Raw genomic sequence first — 18,895 nt, forward strand, 5'->3', positions numbered from 1 at the left:
TAACTTGAAAAGCTTTTAAAAATTCAAACTTATTCTTTTGCACTATTATTTAAAATACTTTAGGATTACTGTTACATTAAAAGGTAGTGTTCCTTAAAAATTGTGCAGCAATTTAAAAAACTGATCCTGAACCACACTGAAATTTGGCAGCTCCTTTAATCTTGCTTTTCCAAAACGTGCTGTTCATTTTAAAACAAAAAAATAAACAGAGGGTGCAAAAGAAGATTTTAAAATTTCCTTGAAAAGCTGTTTGCAAGAACCATTGAAGCTTCCAATAAGCTTCAAATTATATTTGAAATAATTTCAGCTCTCATTATGAAAGGAAATACAGATCCCAAGCAAAATACTGCATACAGTGGATTTCTAAAGTATGATACAGCACATTCAATCTTTGAAAGAACTCTCCAAATAACCACTCCTGTCTATTTTATACAATGACACCTGGTAAGTTTCCATTTTACCAGCATTAACTTTTCAATTTTCCTATTTTGCAGTGGTGACAACACCTCAAAAATACTGTATCAGCTGTGTAAGACTTTGGGATATACAAATGAAGGTCTGCTTTTTTCTAAAATGCATCAACCTTTTGTCAATACATCCAACAAACAATTCATCAACTGTGCAATTATATTATTTGTGGGAAAAAAATCTTAATTGCACCCACTTATAAGAACACTTTCTGCTGCAAGCATATTTTCACTTTATGCTTTAAGATATTATTCCTTAAATACCTGTTTGCAAATAGAGCTCTCCATTGGTTTGAATGATCCATGCAGTGTCATCACTTAAAGCAACATAAGCAGCATGTGGCAAGGCCTCGTACCAATGTCTCTTTCCCTTCATTGTCACTTTACCACAGGCAAATGCTTTGCTTGATTTTTGTTCAATTTTCCATAGTAACACACCTGCACATAGGAAAGTTAAAATAGTCTAAAGACTGGAAAAATCAAAGCAAGAATATGTTTCAATTCATCAAATTAGAACTGATTTTGCAAATGAAACACACAGTAGGTGCAAAAATTGTGTTCATTACATAATTATACTTTTTCTTCATATCCTGCATGGTTCTTGTGCATTCTAATAGAAGTACAAAATTGTATGGAGGAAACTGCACAAGTCAGTTGGAATTTATTAAACATAGTATTCTAGAAATTCAGAACAATGGAATGAAAATGCCACATTTCACTAACCTGAAGGCGATACTGCCACCTGCTGGACACCATCTTCAAACTTTTGCCACCGCAGACTTGTACCAAAAAAGGGGCTACAGTATAGTCCACCTTTGCAATCCAAACACCAGATGTGCTTCTCAGAGACTACCAAGCTAAGGATACTATACCCAGGGCCAGAGTAACCCATCCAGCTCTCAGCAAACTGTCAAAATGGTAAAGAAACATGTCAACAAAAAACACCTGTATTTCAAGACCCCTGACCTAAAAATCTCATTTCCAAGCGTGTGACAATTTCAATAAGTGTAAATTTTATAATCTTCATATTTAGATTCACTCAAGATAGACAAAAAAACGTTAAGATCATTATGCTAAAGTTACTGTTTAACAATATGTTAAAAGATAGCTGCTTAGAAAGAACAAGGCAGTACATTAAAATTTAAGAAATTGGACCCAACGATAGTTGTCAACTTAAAACAAAATTAGTTTGTACTTCACCTGATCAGATTTTAAAAGTTCCATTTCATCTGCAGAATTTTTCAAGTCTTGGGAAACTGCACCTAGGGATTCTCCAACATTACGACTGTGAAAGAGTTCAGTCACGCTGGTTTCAGATAATGAATGAGGAATTCCATGACCATAAATATCATCTTCATCGCTGGATGATAAACATGGTTCTTGGGCATTCTTCCTTTCAGAGCTACCATTGTCAGTAGAGCCCACAGTCTCAAATGTCTGTGTACCTTCAGCCGGGTCTAGTAAATGTGGTTCATTGTATAAAACATAAAGTTGGGAACATTCTTTGGTTTCTTGTTTGTTCAGATCTTTATCTGGTGAAAGAATTCTCATTAGTAGTGCATGTCGCTCATCCAAATACGTCTCCGAGCTTTCACTTAAGGATTCTTGCAAATTCAGGGTACCAGTCAACACCTTAGTTTCTGCATCTTGAGATTTTAATTCTAAGGGCTCACCGTTGTAGGTTTCATCAATCACTGTTACATCCAAATCTGCTTGCAGGCTTGTTACTGGTTCAGAACAATTCAACAATGAAGCTTTGTCGGTGGGCTCATCATTTTGATCACAGTAATTGTCTAAGTTTTCTAACTTCATAGAAGATACAGGATCTGAACATTCTGCAAAAGTTGGATGATCGGAAGAATATAGATTTTTATTTGTTGTATTTGTTTCCCTCAAAGATTCTGGTAAACAGTCTAAGGGGAGAGGATCTTCCTGTGGGGTTGGTACAGATTCAGGAAGCTGCATTGAGCCGAAAAGGTTGCAGTTGTCCACATCCTGCAAAATATTAGAGTCCATACTAATTTGGCTCTCCTGTTCAGGAGAATCTGTGGTCAAGTGATCCAGGCTGCTGCTCAACAAGCTCAGTTGATCTGACAAATCACAAGTTGTGGTTACAGAACCATCAATGGCAAAGTCACTCAAGTGCGCTGGCTCCGAACTTTGAGAGCTATTGGAATAGTCAATTTCGTGTTTAACGAGACTGCCTTCTGATGCCAAACTTGCTGCATGCAGAGATAAAATACAATCATCGATACAAGATATTCTTTCTGCAAATCAGAAAACTAGATCTATGGACAATTTGTCATCACATTTAACATCAATAAATAGCTTTTTTTTTCCCCGATTTCTTTTAATATTTCTTTTTGACACAGGAGGCCAATATGGCCCCAGAGTAATCTCATTCCCTACCAAATTTATGCTGTAACCATTGCCCCAATATTTCCGTCAACTCACCCCAGATTCTACTATTGACACACCTTAGCAGCGATTTACAATGGCCGATTATTCTGCTAATCAACACACCTTTGGGATGTGGAAATGAACTGGAGCACATCATCACTGAGAATGTGCAAACTCCATACAGACAGCACCGGAGGCAAGGATTAAACCCAGGCACTGGAGCTGTGAGGAATCAACTCTACTAGCTGCACTACTGTACTATGGCATGAACAAACATTAATAGTTCTCCTATTTTAATAGTTATTAAAATTTACATTTCAATTTGTACTGTTGAGTTTCCCACAGCACAGGAGATTCTTCGGTCCACTGCATCAAGGCTGCCATAACTGTTGTACTACAGAAAACGCAATGCCATAACTTCACACTTCCCCAAAACTAGTTCGCCTGTTAGACATAATTCATATCTTTGTGTGAATGATCACAATTAAGCACCATTTTGTTTCAGGTTTCATTTTGGAAACAGTCACGATGATCCTGCTTCTTTGTTGTAATTTACATCAACAATCCTGAAATTAATTAGGATGTTAAACAGGATTTTTAATGCAGCAAAATGCCTCAGAGTGCTTCACACCAGCATTGTTACACAGAATTTGACAATAAATGTGGCAAAAAAGTGCAAATTTTAAGAAGAATCTTGAAGGAGGAAAGGGAGGCAAAGCATAGGGAGGGAATTCCAGAACTCAAGGCCTAGGCCAATGGTGGAGTGATTAAATTCAGGTACAAACAAGAGGCAACCACAGGAAGAGTGCAGGTATCCTGGAGGCCTGCAGAACTGGAGATGGTTAGGGATAGGTGCAGGCAAGTCCAGCAAAGGATTTGAAAACAGGAATGTGCATTTTATAATTGAGGTGTTGCATGATTAAAGTTCACTGTGGGCCAATGAGCACAGGGTAAATCAGCAACAGGCTTGGAGGGAGTTAGAGCAAGGGAAGAAGAGTTTTGAACAAGTTTAGAGGGTACAAAAAAAAATGCAGCCACGATAATGGTGGAAAAGTCAGGAGGTAAACGTGAGATACGGAAATGAAAATAGATGGCCTTTCTGATGACATGGATACGAAATGCAAAGCTGATTTTAGGGTCCAGCATGATTCCAAAAGTGAACAGGCTAATTTAGTCTTGGACTTTTGCCAGGGAAAGGAAGTTGATGACTAGGAAACAGAGACTGTGGAAGCCATGAAGGGAAGCTGAGCCGAGGAGCAAATGCATAAAAACAAAAGGTTACAAGAAAAATACCTTGCTTTCGTTTTTTCTTCTTTTTTACGGAAACAACGACCAGTTGTTGATTGAATTCTTCCATGTCCATTGCACTAAACCTTCCCAAAGACTCTGGAACCTTTGTTAATGCCACAGGTGAGGAAAGTGTTCCTACCTGCTGTTCTGGAGTGGTTACATGGCTAAAAACACTAATACTACTATTGAGAGAACTGCTTCTGCTTCTGGGCTCACTAGTCAATGAACATCTCCTTTCTGTTGTCTCATCCATTCCTCGTCTCTCACCATCACTTTCGGTACTCAAACTTGGCAATTGCGCAGGCTCAGAGGATGATGGCTGCTGCATCTCAAAACCACCAGGTCCTGAAGTTTTATCATCATTTTGCATGTCTCTCGAGTTAGTTGAGCTTTTTCTTTCTTGAACTGATTCACTGCAGGTGGTTGTCTGCAGGGAGTTTAATTGTGATTTTACACCTGAAAATACAATTATACAAGCATTAAATTTGCATCAGCTTTAAAAACTGTGATACAAAATGTGGCTGATGCTCGAGGGCTGGGAAGGTCATAATAATTTCTACAAACTATTTTGTCTAATTCTCTTTTATTCCCTGCTCCCTAAAAGTGACACATTATTGTGAATAAGATGATAAGTACAGACACAGTTAAAAAAAATTGAAGCCAGCGCTATTCCATTCTCCATATGCAATTCAAGTTAAGTCTAATATTAAACCTTAGTGCCTTCTCAGTCAGTCCTGTGGGATCAAGAATGGCTCATTTCCACTCTGGCTTTGTTGGTTCTGAGGTAGATCATGAGGTCAATGTGAGAACCACAGACTCTTCCACAGATTGAGAAGATGGTGGCTGAAGGGGTGGGTAGTTTGTGAGGTGTCTACTATTTCTGTAGCTTATGCAGGGCCTCTGTCTTACCCCTCCAATACAAAGCCAAGGTTCTCAATGTCATCATGTATGCCTCCTCCACGTTAAATACAGTCATACACCAGAGATTCCCTGGACTCAGTGGAAGATCCACAGCAATGCAGATGAGTCTTAAGTTCTCTCTGAAAAGGCCAAGCAAGCCATTCAGTTGGAATAAACTGCTATAAATCCACAAAGAAACAAAACCAAATGGATCACCCAGAATCGATCTTGGCACTGGGGCCGACAATGGCAAAAACTGCCCTGTTGACCCTGTAAAGTTCTCCTTACCATCACACAAATTAGCCAAACAAACAGCCTGACATAGTCATACTTGCAGAATCAACCCTTACAGTCAATGTCCCACACAACATCTCCATCCCTGGGTATGTCCTGTCCCACCAGTGGGACAGACCTATCAGAAACAGCGGCACAGTGTTATACAGTCAGGAGGGAACTGCTCTGGAAGTCCTCAACATTGACTCTGGATGCCGTGAAATCTCATAGCATCAGGTTAAACTTGGGCAAGGAAACCTTCTGCTGATTGCCATTCTTTGCTATAGCAGTGCTATGTGGTAAAGGTGCAGAAGGTATTTTGGATGGGGGACTTCAACATCCATCACCAAAAGTGTTTGTGGCACTACTGGCCTGCTGGTAGATTGGGTCTGCAGCAGGTGGTGAGGGAATCAATGAGGGAAAAACCTACTTGATCTCATCTTCACCAATCTTCCCGTCGCAGGTGCATCTGTCCATTACGGTGTCCATAGGAGTGACCACCGTAGAATCCTTGTGGAGATGAAATCCTGTCTTCATAGTTAAAATACACCTTGTGTCATGTTGGCAGGACCACCATGCTAAATGGGGCAGACTACAAACAGATCTAGCAACTCAAACCTGGGCGTCCATGGGGCACTGCGGGCCATCAGCAGAATTGTACTCAACCACAATCTGCAACCTCATGACCTTGCATCACTATCAAACCAGGGCATCAACCTCGGTTCAATGAAGAATGCAGGAGGGCATGCCAGGGGCAGCACCAGACATGCCTCAGAATGAGGGATCAACATGGTGAAGCTACAAGACAAGGCTACTTGCTTGCCAAACAAATAAACATCATGCAATAGACAGAGCTTAGCGATCCCACAACAAAAGGGTTCGGATCCAAGTTCTGTGGTCTTGCCAAATCCAGTCGTGAATAGTGGTGGACAATTAAACAATTCACTGAAGGAGGCTCTCAGAGATGGGGGAGCCCAGCACATCAGCAATAAAAGAGAAAGCTGAAGCATTTGCAAGAATCTTCAGCCAGAAGTGCCAAGTGGATGATCCATCCCTGATAGATGTCAGTCTTCAGCAAATTCAATTCACTCCACGTGCTATCAAGAAACAGCTAAAGGCATTGGATACAGCAAAGGCTGTGGGCCCTGACAACATTCTGGCAATAGTCCAATGGGCTTTTGCTCCAGAACTTGCCACACCCTTGGCCAAACTGTTCCAGCACAGCTGCAAACACTGGCATCTACCCAATAATTGCCCAGGTCTGTCTTGTCCACAGGAAGCAGGACAAATCCATCCCAGCCAGTTATTGCCCCATTAATCTATTCTTGATCTAGTTTCAAAAACAAAAGTGAAAATTCATTGTGTGTGTGTGTGTGTGTGTGTGTGTGTGTGTGTGTGTGTGTGTGTGTGTGTGTGTGTGTGAGAGAGAGAGAGAGTGATAAAAACAGACAAAAAAACCTCTGAAATTTTTAGCCAGCCAAATTTCTGCACCCGACCCCTACAACTCAGCAGTCGTTCTTTATTAACATTAGACCATGGACCAAAATGTTGCCCCTGCACAACTCGGTGTACCCTCCCTAGTGATGTTGAGACAACCAACTCAGTGAAGCATTCTTTTGAATTTTGTGTAATTAAATCTAAAGGGCAGGAGCAATGCTTGAACATTAAAAAAAAGACTAACACAATGCAGATAACAACAGTTACTGGCAACAGTAATAGCAGTTAGGCTCATCCAGAAAATTAGGATGCACGAGATCCACTGTGACATGGCTGGTTGGATCGAAAATTGGCTTGCCCAGAGAAGACAGAGGGTAGTGGTGAATGCATCTTTTCTTGTATGGAGGTCTGTTACTAGTGGTGTTCCACAGGGATCTGTACTGGGACCTCTTATCTGTCAGATAAATTATTTGGATGAAAATATGGTAGGATGGGTGAGCAAGTTTGCAGACGACACGAAGATTGGTGGTGGTGTACATGGAAAATTGCCGAAGGATACAGCAGGATATACATTAGTTGCAGATATGGACGGAGAAGTGACAGATGGCATTTAATCCAGGCAAGTGTGAGGTGCTGCACTTTGGGAGATCCAACATAAAGGGAGAGTACACAGTTGATGGCAGGATCCTTAACAGTGTTGATGAACAGAGGGATCTTGGGGTCCAGGTACATGGGTCCCTAAAAAATGGCCACACAAGTTGATAGGATGGTAAAGGCAGCATATGGCATGTTTGCCTTCATTAGTCGAGGCACTGAGTTCAAGAGCTGGAAAGTTATGTTACAGCTTTATAAAGACTATGGTTAGGCCACATTTCAGAGTATTGTGTTCAATTCTGGTTGCCTCATTATAGGAAGAATGGAGGGTGCAGAGATGGTTTACCAGGATACTACCTGGTTTGGAGGACTTGTGCTATGAGAAGAGGTTGGCCAAGCTGGGGCTGTTTTGTCTAGAGCAGCGGGGGTTGAGGGGAGATTTGATAGTTTATAAAATTATGCAAGACATAGAGTAGACAGCCAATATCTTTTTTCCGGGATTGAAACATCTAGTACTACAGGACATGTATTTAAGGTAAGAGGGAGAAATTACAAAGGAGATGTGCAAGGCAAGTTTTTATTTTAGCAACACAGAGTGGCTGGGGCCTGGAATGAACTGCCAGGGGTGGTGATAAAGGCAGACAGCAAAGGAACGTTGACACTCCTACGCAAGTACATGAATATGCAGAGAAGGGAGGAATATGGTCAATGTGTAGGGAAGAGGGATTAGATCAATTAGGAGCCATTGGTTTAATTAGTTCAGCACAACATCGTTGGCCAAAGGGCCTGTCCTGTGCAGTACAGTTCTATGTTACTCAGAATTCTCCACAGTACTGTATGTGCAGTTCTGGTCACCCAGCTATAGAAAGGATGTCATTAAGCTGGAAACGGTGTGGAAAAAATTCAGGATGATGATACCAAGACTGGCGGGCTTGAGTTATAAGGAGAGGCTAGAACTCTTCCCCCCCCCCCCCCCCACCACCACGGAATATAGGAGGGTGAGGGGTGACCTTATAGAGGTATATAAAGTCATGAGCGGTTTAGATAAGGTGGATGGTCACAGTCTTTTCCCCCAGAGTAGGGGCCATAGATTTAAGGTGAGAGGGAAAAGATTTAATGAGGACTTGAAGCATATGGAAAAACTAGAATCTCCAATATCCTTTTAATATTCAAAAGATGCAAACTGTGCAGATATAAAATAGGCAGCATTTCACAAAATACATTATCCATAGTAACATCCAGATACTGTACATCTGCAATCAGAGAGTATTTAAAAAAATCATGGAATATTGGGTAGTGAATGAGCAACATACAATATCCTCACCAAACATCATGCTGAAATGAGTTCTGATTCACCGTCCTGACCACTCCAATGGGCATATCAGTCCAATGCACTTGATTGTGAGATCAACAAGTTTTCTCTTTGGGTATTTTTAAAATTGTAATTTTTGGGCACTTGCAATCAAATAAATTTTCATCGACTCCTGTTCTGCTCCCCCCCAATTCCTTTATTCCTTCTTTGCCATAGAAGGTAGTTTCTTCAATTAGAGTTTCTTACAAAAGAGTTGAAATTTAAATTTTGAGACAAAAAAAAATCTGTATTCAGTAAACCTTGAATTTTGCCTGTTTCACACTGATTCATACCCATCTTAAAAATCAGGAGCACTCCAATGAAACTGTGACGATACAACACTACAACTGATATGGAAACATGGGAGCAACATTGGTCTTATTGTCAGGATCATTTTCTTCCATTTCTTCACACCCATGCTCACCTGCCCCGTGGAAACTGCAGGCTACGTTAGCTCATAACCAAATCTGGAAAGCCACCCCTAATGTTCCTCTTCAATACAGTTTGGAAAAAACAACAAATTTTCAAAGACTTCAAGCTGAAGGACATTAACACATTTTCCTTGGGTAGGTTTTTGTCATGATCTACACTGTTGTAGCTTCCGAGTACATTTTAATTTTCACATGACCAATACCATCTTTTAATGTGGAAACTAACAGTAACTTTAAGCATGAGGTAATTAAAACTACTGATATGTTTAATGCAAACCTTAAGCTCACAAAAAAAAGTGAAGCAGGATTAGAAAAAGCTAAGCAACAGTGCTTGGGCCCAGCTGGACACAATTTATATCATTGATTTGGCCAAGATACAAACTGTCATGGGATTGTGAGTGCATAGGAGGATTTAAGGATATATGGGCAACATGGCAATGAAATATAATGTGGAAAAATGCAAGGTCATCCACTTCAGTGCACACATCAGCAAAAAAAAATGGATCGTTTGTTAAATGATGAGAAATTGGGCTGTAATGATATTCAAGGGGATCCATGTGTACCTGTACAGTACTTACTAAAGGCCACCACACAGATGCAGCAAGTTAGGAGGGCAAATGTTATGCTGGCCTTTATTATATCAGGAAGTCTTACTGGATTTGTACAAGGCCTTAGATAGACTACACCTGGAGTACTGTGTACAGTTGGGTCACCTTACCTAACAAAGGAATGCAGCAAAGATTCACTAGTAACACACAAAATACTGGAGGAACTCAACAGGTCAGACAGCATCTATGGAGGGAAATAAACAGCAGACAATGAAAAGTCTCAACCCAAAACGTTGGCTGTTTATTTCCCTCCATAGATGCTGCCTGACCTGCTGAGTTTCTCCAGCATGTGTGGCATTGGTCCAGATTCCAGCTTCTGCAGAATCTCGTGTCAAAGATTCACTAGACTGCTTATAGGGATGGCAGGTTTGGTGCACGAGGAGAGATTGGAACTGTATTCTTTAGAGTTTATAAGAACGAGAGCAGATCTCATTGAAACTTTCTTAAAGAGCTTGACATTAGATGCAGCACGAATTTTCACCCTAACTAAAGAGTCTAGGATCAGGGAACACAGTTTGAGAGTAAGAGTTTGGCCACTTAAGACTAAGATGTGGAGAAATTTCTTAAACTCAGAGGGCAATGAAGCTTTGGAATTCTCTACCCCAGGCAAATGTTCATTCAAAACATATCTATAGTTTTCTGGGCATGAAGGGAATCAAGGAATATGTAGCTAGTGGTGGAAAGTAGCAGTGAGGTGGAAGATCAGCCATGATCTTGATGAATGATACTCGAAGGGCTATATGGCCCATTCGCACTCCTTATGTTTTTATACCAAGTACACAAACTAATGATTTTCAGTCCCAAAAAGCTGCAGCAAATTTTAAGATAATTACTGTGTAACATACTGTAGATTGCCAATCAGTTTTGTTCTTCCAATACATCTGGTAACTTGAAATTAGCAGTTTTTCCCTTCAATTCAACTTTATTTCTTTTCCCTATAGGAAGTAGGAAATTGGGGTACAATTACATGGAAATCTGCAGTGCTCACCTATACTGTCCAAGTCATGAGCCTTTTTAAATTATGTAGGAGGTGGAGAGATAAATACATAGAACTTAAGGTCCTGGTCTCACCACAAATCTAGGGATTAGCCACTATTAGAATAAAATGAGGAGCAGGGACACTGAGATTTTTCCCATCTCTACACTCAATCCATCTTGAATGCCTGACACAAAGACCAACATTAATTCCCAACAGCCAGCAAACTTAGCCAAGATCCGGCACCCACCTTCTGATCTGTGTGACTCAGTACATGATAGAGTTCCACATTTGCTTTTTCAAAGATAAAAATTAGGCTACCACTCTTACCCGCTATCAAACCTTCTGGCTTGCTGGAAATCCGAATAATATCACGATCATCAGTCAACATGAAAATTTCATCTTCTGTACAGGAAACAGACACAATACTACTGAACCCTTCCAGTCCACCAATCAGAGCCTGTAAATGTCACGTGTCAAACATCAAAAAGGTAAAATCAACACTGAATTCAACCTGATTTTCATCAACTTAACTCCTTGCGTATGATAAATTGATTTTACCTTCATGATAATTCAATTTAATTTTAATGAGCATCTATTAACAGTATTCAGCAGTAGAATTCACTGACAAATGAACATAACATTAAAAAAAGAGCAAAAATGGTATCACAGAGCATGAAGGAACTTAATAACTATTCTAAAACCTTTTAAAATATGGGGCTGTAAATAAACAATAAAAGGGCCTGCAAGTTCTTCAGGATGTTCTCCCCAATATCAGTTTCTATGGCTGACACATTAAAATAACTTAAATTAAGCATTCAAAAACATCCACTGAAATACACCATCTCTGACTGCTACCCAAAATGAATATGGACCCAGATACAAACAATGAAAGGGGAGTGTTCCAATTTGGCAGTAAATTTTCAACTCTACAAGAGTTAGAGAAATGCTCTCTCATTACATTTATAAGCTCTCAAAGCATTTACTCTATTCTTAACTGAATTAGGGACCACAGATACAAATTTGAGAATCCATTTTAAAATCACTTCTTCTGTCTTGACTTTTATATCCCACTATAAATTATCTGCATTTATAACAAGTATTTCATTAATTATGCCTTTCAATAGTGGCAGAATGACTTAATCTGTGATGCTTTACACAAGTGATGATTCATTGCACATATTCACATTAGAATTTAAAAAATGGACTAAGTTGACAGGGTGAGCACACAAAATGATACCAGCTTTGCCTTTTGCATACCTGGTTAACTGCATCAATCACATAAATACTAGTCTCATTCCAGCTCAGTACCCATCCATCATGTAAGCAGCATTTCAACAGACCAAGGTTTCTCTCAGTTGTCTTGACATCTTTGATTTTAGCTGTCAAACTTGCTCGTGGAAACAACTCAAATGGCTTCACGCCACCAGCAAATACACCTTTTAAAATGAGAGTTGACTGAACTGCTCCTTGTATATCTGACTTCCATAGTCGAAGTCCAGGTCTTGAAGCATACAAATTAACATCAGTTTGTTTGCAGAGGCCTGGTATGAAACATGCTCCAAATTTTCCAGCACTAGAAGCATGAGAGATGAACATATTTTAGTTGTTTCTTCTGCAATTACAGACTGAATCTTGTAAGGTGTATACAATTTTGTATGGTAATTTCCCCAATTTTGCCTACAATTATTTTCATTTTCAATTCCAAATTGGAATGAGAAATGTAGCACTGTATCTGTAATTAATTGAGAACAATACATTTAAGAAACACTGTTACTAGAAATATACATCTGTAATTTATTGTCTTGTTAATATTCTGATTTCTAGCTAGAATTTCAAGAGCTCAAATTCTTTACTCGTTTTATAATTTTTTTGTTCGTCAGGAAGTTTTCAGTATGCTGGTCAAACACCTTCAAAAGAGAAAGATAAATAGAAACCACTTTAAGTAGCTTCAGAAAATGATAAAGCACCCCCCAGTACATAATCAACTGTCCTTTATCACTAGTACATTCAACATTTCCCCATAAGACATGACTGCTGTTATAATTCAGGAAAGTAATATGGTTTGGAAGGAATTCAGAGAAACTGTAATGATTTGGACTAGCAACTTGAGGGCTTGGCTGCAACAACATAGCATGTTGAGAGGATTTTAAAGTATCATCTTTACTCCCCCCCCCCCCCCATGCAAAGTAAAATTAATAGCACTAGGGAGAATAAAAGCTACATTGCAAAATAAAAAAAATGAAAACAAAATTCTATAGTTATTAGAGGATTTCTGACTCTATACTCAAGATATTGGAACATTTGATAGTGGGGGGATGAATGAGCATGACATGCAGCACCAGAAAAGCAAAAGCATACTTGGGGAGCCTAAATGGCGGTGAAGGATAGAATCTTGCATATTCTACTGAATGAGAATGACCAGATAAAGTATTAGTCTAAATGCAGCTGTGGGACTTGAAGGAGTAAATAAAATCAACTTTGTGACCTAGAATCCAAGGGAGAAATAGGCCTGTGGACAAAGAAGAAACTTATTACTGAATGTGTATTGCAATTCTTAAGCTTTGAGTAGTTTATATTGGATTACAAATTGAAGTTGCAAGCTCTACATTGAATAGAGTGCAAGGAAGGAACACGGCTCTTGAAGTTTTTGAAAAATAGTTTGAAAATGATTTGTTCAGAGCCAGTTAGGTTGGATTCATTTATTCAATTATAAATGAATCCAACTTGCATCACAAGTACATGGAAGCTACATCAGTACTTTCCAAGGATTTATTTGTTAAACTCAGGAGATACATTCCCAGTGCAATTTGCACTATGTGCTGGAAATACAGGATGACTGGGTGAATGCAGGTTAGAAATACGAGCCTTGAAAGAGGAAGAATAACATTTCAAAGTTGTACATGTTGTGGTGAGGGAGCATGGTGTGAAAGGGAAACTTGAGAGAATGTAGAACTATTATTAAATAAGATTCTGGGAGATTTTAAAACAGAGACTTTTTAATATGTGCATGGTCACTTATCTCAGTAGGTTACATTGAGATGACTGAGAATAGCTGATAAAGCAGCAGAATGCAGTTAAGAGACTGTCTTCACAAATGGGGGGTGGGGGGGGGGGGAGAAAATCAATAGCTTCTAGAAGAACGCCACTGCAATTAAATCAAGATGCACATGCATTTCTGCAGCATGTTCACATTTTCTGCTCAGGAAAGTTGCATTCCAAAATGAATTATTGGACAAATGTCTCCAGCCAGCAAAGGCATCAGCAGCATAAAAACCTTAGACATTAGTCATCTCTAGCACCATACCAAATAGAGTTAACCCTGAAATTAGTTCCTTCTTTTGAATGAAACTGAAATAATGAGTGAGTGTGAGAATAAGCTTCCTAATGCAGGGAATTGAATTGTGTTTCAGGAGGACAGACATGATGCTAGAAGTAGAGACTGAACCCTCTAGGTGATAAAGAAATTACAGATACAAAGGCAAATCAATTCAAGACTGAACATGACCTGAATAATTGGAACTTAGAGTACCACTGTGGTGAAACTACAGATACTTATAATGACACAGAAGGCAGCTGATTGGCTCCATGCTGACTCACAGGGATCAGTCCCATTCTCCCACTCATTTTCCTGTACCCCTTCTTACTTATTCTCTCTCCCAAATGCTCCAACAATACCCAATTGAACCACCAGCAAATCTTTGGGATGTTGGAAGAAACCAGAGCAGCTGAAAGAAACTCATATTACAGAAAAAATATGACAACTCTACAAAAACACCACCCGAGGTCAGGTTTGAATCCTGGTCACTGAAGCAGCAATGCCAACTGTTATGCCACCATACCTCCTTTTAGCTCTGGCAATTGGTTTTCCTACAGTTTTCTTTTCCTGCAATTCTTTAAAATTGCCTTGCAGAAATTTCCTTCTACAATTCTCCAGAAGTGAGAGACTTCTGTAAGGTGCATATGCAGGGACAGCAGCGTCCTTAATCTGACTTTACAAGCCTCCATGACAAAATATTTATAAGTTCTCAAAGTATAGGAGGTATTACAACTGAACCCAATCCTCTTGCCACAATTTCTGATGATGCTCACTACACCCAATCAGAAACTTAATTACCCTTTATATATTTTGTGGACACAAAGATTAACAATAGTACCATCAATGTTTACATCAACACTGCTGAGGTTGAGAGAGTTGAAAGCTTCAAGTTCCTAGGATTGAACATCACCAACAGCTTGTCCTGGTCCAACCACGTAGACGCCACAGTCAAGAAAGCTCACCAACACTTCTACTTCCTCGGGAGGCCAAACAAATTTGGAATGTCCCCTTTGACCCTCACCAATTTTTAATCAATGCACCATAGAAAGCATCCTATCCTGATGCACACCACAAGAAATTGCAGAGTGTTGAGGACACAGCTTAGCACATCATGAAAACAGGCCTCCCCTCCATGGACTCTGTCTACACTTCTCGCTGCCTCAGTAAACCAGCCAACATAATCAAAGACCCCACCCACCCCAAACATTCTCTCTTCTCTGCTTCTCCCATCAGGCAGAACATACAAAAGCCTGAAAGCACATACCACCAGGCTCAAGGACAGCTTCTAACCCACTGTTACAAGACTATTGAACAGTACCCTAGTACTACAAGATGGACTCGTGACCTCACAATCTACCTCATTATGGCCTTGCACCTTACTGTTTACCTGCACTGCACTTTCTCTGCAACTGTAACACTTTATTCTGCATTGTTACTGTTTTCCCTTGTACTACCTCAATGAACTGTTGTAATGAAATGATCTGAATGGATGATATGCAAAACCATCCTAGGGCCTTTTGGAAGTATAATTTTGAATTAGAGCTGTAATGTTTTAGCAATTAAGCTGTTCGAAAAGCTTACAATATTACGTTAAAGAGGTTATAATAAGTTTCACATTAGTCACAGAGTCACGAGTATGGAAACAGGCCTTATAGCTCACCCATTCCATCATGGCCATCAAGCACCAATTTGCACTATTCTATTTTATTCTCCCCACATTCTCATCAACTGCCCCAAAATTCTATCACTCACCTACACAGTGGGGGCAATTTACAGTGGCCAGTTAACCTACTACCCCACGTTTGGGATGTGGGATGAAAACCAGGCAGTCACTTGTGCAAACTCAAACAGCACCAGAGTTCATGACTGAACCCAGGTCACTGGGCCTGCGAGGCAACAACTCTACAAATTGAACCACTGTGATGTGGACATTATCACAACTGTGGGTGCAGTGTTATGATCATCATCTTTGATGCCTCAATCAATTATACTTGATATACTAAGTTTAATTATTCGAAACTCTGCACACTTACATTTTTCTTGGCTGGCTTCCAACTTGTCTAATAACATTTTGCTCAGTGTAAATAAGAATAGAGCGCAGGCAAGTTGAAACAAGAAGAATTTTCTGAGTGTAGTCTAACTGTACAATAGCAGATGTATCTTCTAATATCACACTAGGAGTACAAACACCCTACAGGAAAATGGAACACAACAATTAAACAAATTAGACAAGACCCATATAATTCAACTGTGCACCAAATATATCTTCAAAGTGGATGTTGATCACCTTTCCACATCAAAGCGTACAGCTAAATATGTCATCCTTTGCTCAGACGTATACAAAATGTTTGTTTTCAAATCTATATTTGAAAATTTAACCAAGAGGAAAAAAAAAATCAGTTTTTAAAATAATCAAATATTTGAAATGGATACAAAATCTTATACAAATCCCAAATATCAACTGAATAGAATGTGTCATATACACGTTAGTACATTTGCAGTCTAAGGAGAGTTGCACAATTGAAGATGGGAAGAAAACCAGAGTGGCTCAAAATCAAAATGAATTATCATGAGCAAGTTAAGATTTTCATACATTAAGATGGCATAAAAATCATCAAGGGAAAAGTTATAGTGGACCTGCAATTCAGATTAGTGATTATCAGATGATGACCAGCAGATCTTGGGTTGACCTTTTATATATTAGTTACCTTTTTTATACACAGTTTAGACAAAACTATATAAAAGGGAGAAGTGCACGTCACATTGATTTACCCTTGTCTAATCCATCTCCCCTGCCTACCCATCCCATCATATGTAGTTCTTCATGACTGTTGTATCAACCTGCCACAGTTATATGTCAAAATCATCAATAACTTCAGCATGTAAATCAGGAATCATCATTCACTCATTCTCAAATTAAATAAATTACTTAGGAACTTGTGAAACAAAAAAAGTCACTGAACATGCTTCTGGTAAATACTCATATTTGATTATAATAATTAATCTTCATCATGGAATGGTACAGGATGAAATGATTTATCTCCATTGACATATATTGTTCATGTAGAAGGACAAGTAAGCCAGTCACCTCCTCAACTTTATTTCATAATTCTATTAGATCATACCCAATTTGCATTTCAATTCAATACCCTTTAAACCTTTTGTTAAGAAAGTCTTGTCTAACCAGCTTTTGTTTTGAGAGGACTTGTGGGGAGGAATAAAAAAGATATTTCAGATTTCAAGCACCCCTTATATGAAAAAAGTTGATCAGGATTACACTTCTAAAAAGCCTCTCACTCAATTTTAAAATAACGCTGCCTTATGCCAGATTCTTCTGCCAGGAAAAAAAATTCTCTGCAATTGTATTGAAACCTTTTATTACCTTAATTACTTGGCAATTTTCTAAACACAAATTTGCTCAAACCGCTCCTTTCGATTGCTGTTAAAGCCCAATCTAGATGGAGTCAGAGTTGTACAGCAGGGAAGCAGGCTCTTCGGCCTACCATGTCCATGCTGCCCCTTTTTGCCCACCTACACTAATCCCGTTTACCTGCATTAGGACCATATGCTTATATGCCTTGCCTATTTATCTGTTTTAATTTTTTTTTTGAGGACTCCAACTTCTAAAGATAGCTTATTTCAAAAGTAGTGTTGATGCAAACAATTGCCGTTACCAGACATTTAAAAAAAAATCATTAATCCTGCAAGTTCACGATTTATTATTTTAGGATTCATTACCTGATCCAGGTCCACAGCAGCGTACACGACCTTACCCTGATCATCCCCAGAGAACAGTTTCATTCCATTGCTGCTCCAAGCAAGTGATGTAATATTACTTTTATGAATACCAACAACATCAAATCGGCGCAACTGTGAAGAAAGAATTATTTGGTAAACAAGAATCAAAATCAGAAGTCATAGAGACATACAGCACGGAAACTGGCCCTTTGGCCCAACTGGTCCATGCCAGCTAAGATTCCCACCTAAGCTAGTCTCATGTGCCCACATTTGGACCATATCAGAGACTCAGTTTTCTGCCTGCAGCAAGTACAAATGTATCTTTTACAGATTTGCCAATGTCAACCACCTGATGGAAGCTAACCCAATCTTCACTGGAAAGGAGCCTTGCAGATGCAAATGGTGTCATGCAGGGGAAGGGTGGTGTTGGCTTGCTAACAAAACAGCCCAAAAAAAAACAACACCCAATGACTAGCTCAGCCAGGCCTCTGGATTAGTTAGCTTTCAAACTGGAAACATTCAAGAGAATTGAAAAGTTACCCAAACATTTAGCTAAATTATGTAAAAAAAAGCAAATTAATTTTATCCCTCTCCATTCATATGGATGAAGAAGACTTTGTTCCTACATCAGGTGTAACTTGGCATAAGAACTGGAGGCAAGATTCCCCAGTGTGAAGTGCTAGGAAATTGCTGCAACTTCACACTCCACAGCTGCACTCCATGGAGTGTTCAGAATGCAAATGATAAAAAAAATTGGCAAAAACCATCCTGCAAGTGTATTTGAAGAGTAACAATTCTGAACTTGATGGCATTTCCCTGCAAAATTCAGAGTGTCAGATTTTTTTTTGAGGGGAAAGGGGTTAAATTTTAACCCTCATATGATTGAGGTGAAATTTTTGAGATTAGGCAGGGGGTCAAATGTGTTTTAATACTGATAATGAGGATATCAGGGTGTTAATGTGGGAAACATCACAGACCTAGTTCCCTGCTACCCCCAGAGAGAGGTACATCAACAGTAGTGGCTCTAAAACGCTTTCTTCACAGGAGTATTTAAAAGTTGTTCAGAAAACCATCTCCAAGACTGCTAGAATTAAATTTCAGCTCAGTTTAT

At 39.3% G+C, this 18,895-nt stretch overlaps 1 protein-coding gene across 3 annotated transcripts in view; it reads right to left on the reverse strand.

The window, feature by feature from the left end:
• The window catches only part of tecpr2 (tectonin beta-propeller repeat containing 2), an 81,633-nt gene that overhangs the window by 43,723 nt on the left and 19,015 nt on the right, over window positions 1–18,895 (reverse strand). For 2 of the 3 annotated variants that reach the window (XM_052022236.1, XM_052022243.1), the window contains 8 exons: window positions 17,785–17,916; window positions 16,080–16,237; window positions 11,988–12,303; window positions 11,058–11,187; window positions 4,161–4,613; window positions 1,668–2,689; window positions 1,191–1,374; window positions 732–905 (listed from right to left, as the gene is read on the reverse strand). In XM_052022236.1, the coding sequence (XP_051878196.1) occupies window positions 732–905; window positions 1,191–1,374; window positions 1,668–2,689; window positions 4,161–4,613; window positions 11,058–11,187; window positions 11,988–12,303; window positions 16,080–16,237; window positions 17,785–17,916 (2,569 nt within the window). The remainder of the gene's footprint in view (window positions 1–731; window positions 906–1,190; window positions 1,375–1,667; window positions 2,690–4,160; window positions 4,614–11,057; window positions 11,188–11,987; window positions 12,304–16,079; window positions 16,238–17,784; window positions 17,917–18,895) is intronic. The other variant, XM_052022252.1, reaches the window with a different exon arrangement.

Source organism: Pristis pectinata, chromosome 1 (assembly GCF_009764475.1).
Source record: "Pristis pectinata isolate sPriPec2 chromosome 1, sPriPec2.1.pri, whole genome shotgun sequence".
NCBI classification, from domain to species: Eukaryota; Metazoa; Chordata; class Chondrichthyes; order Rhinopristiformes; family Pristidae; genus Pristis; species Pristis pectinata.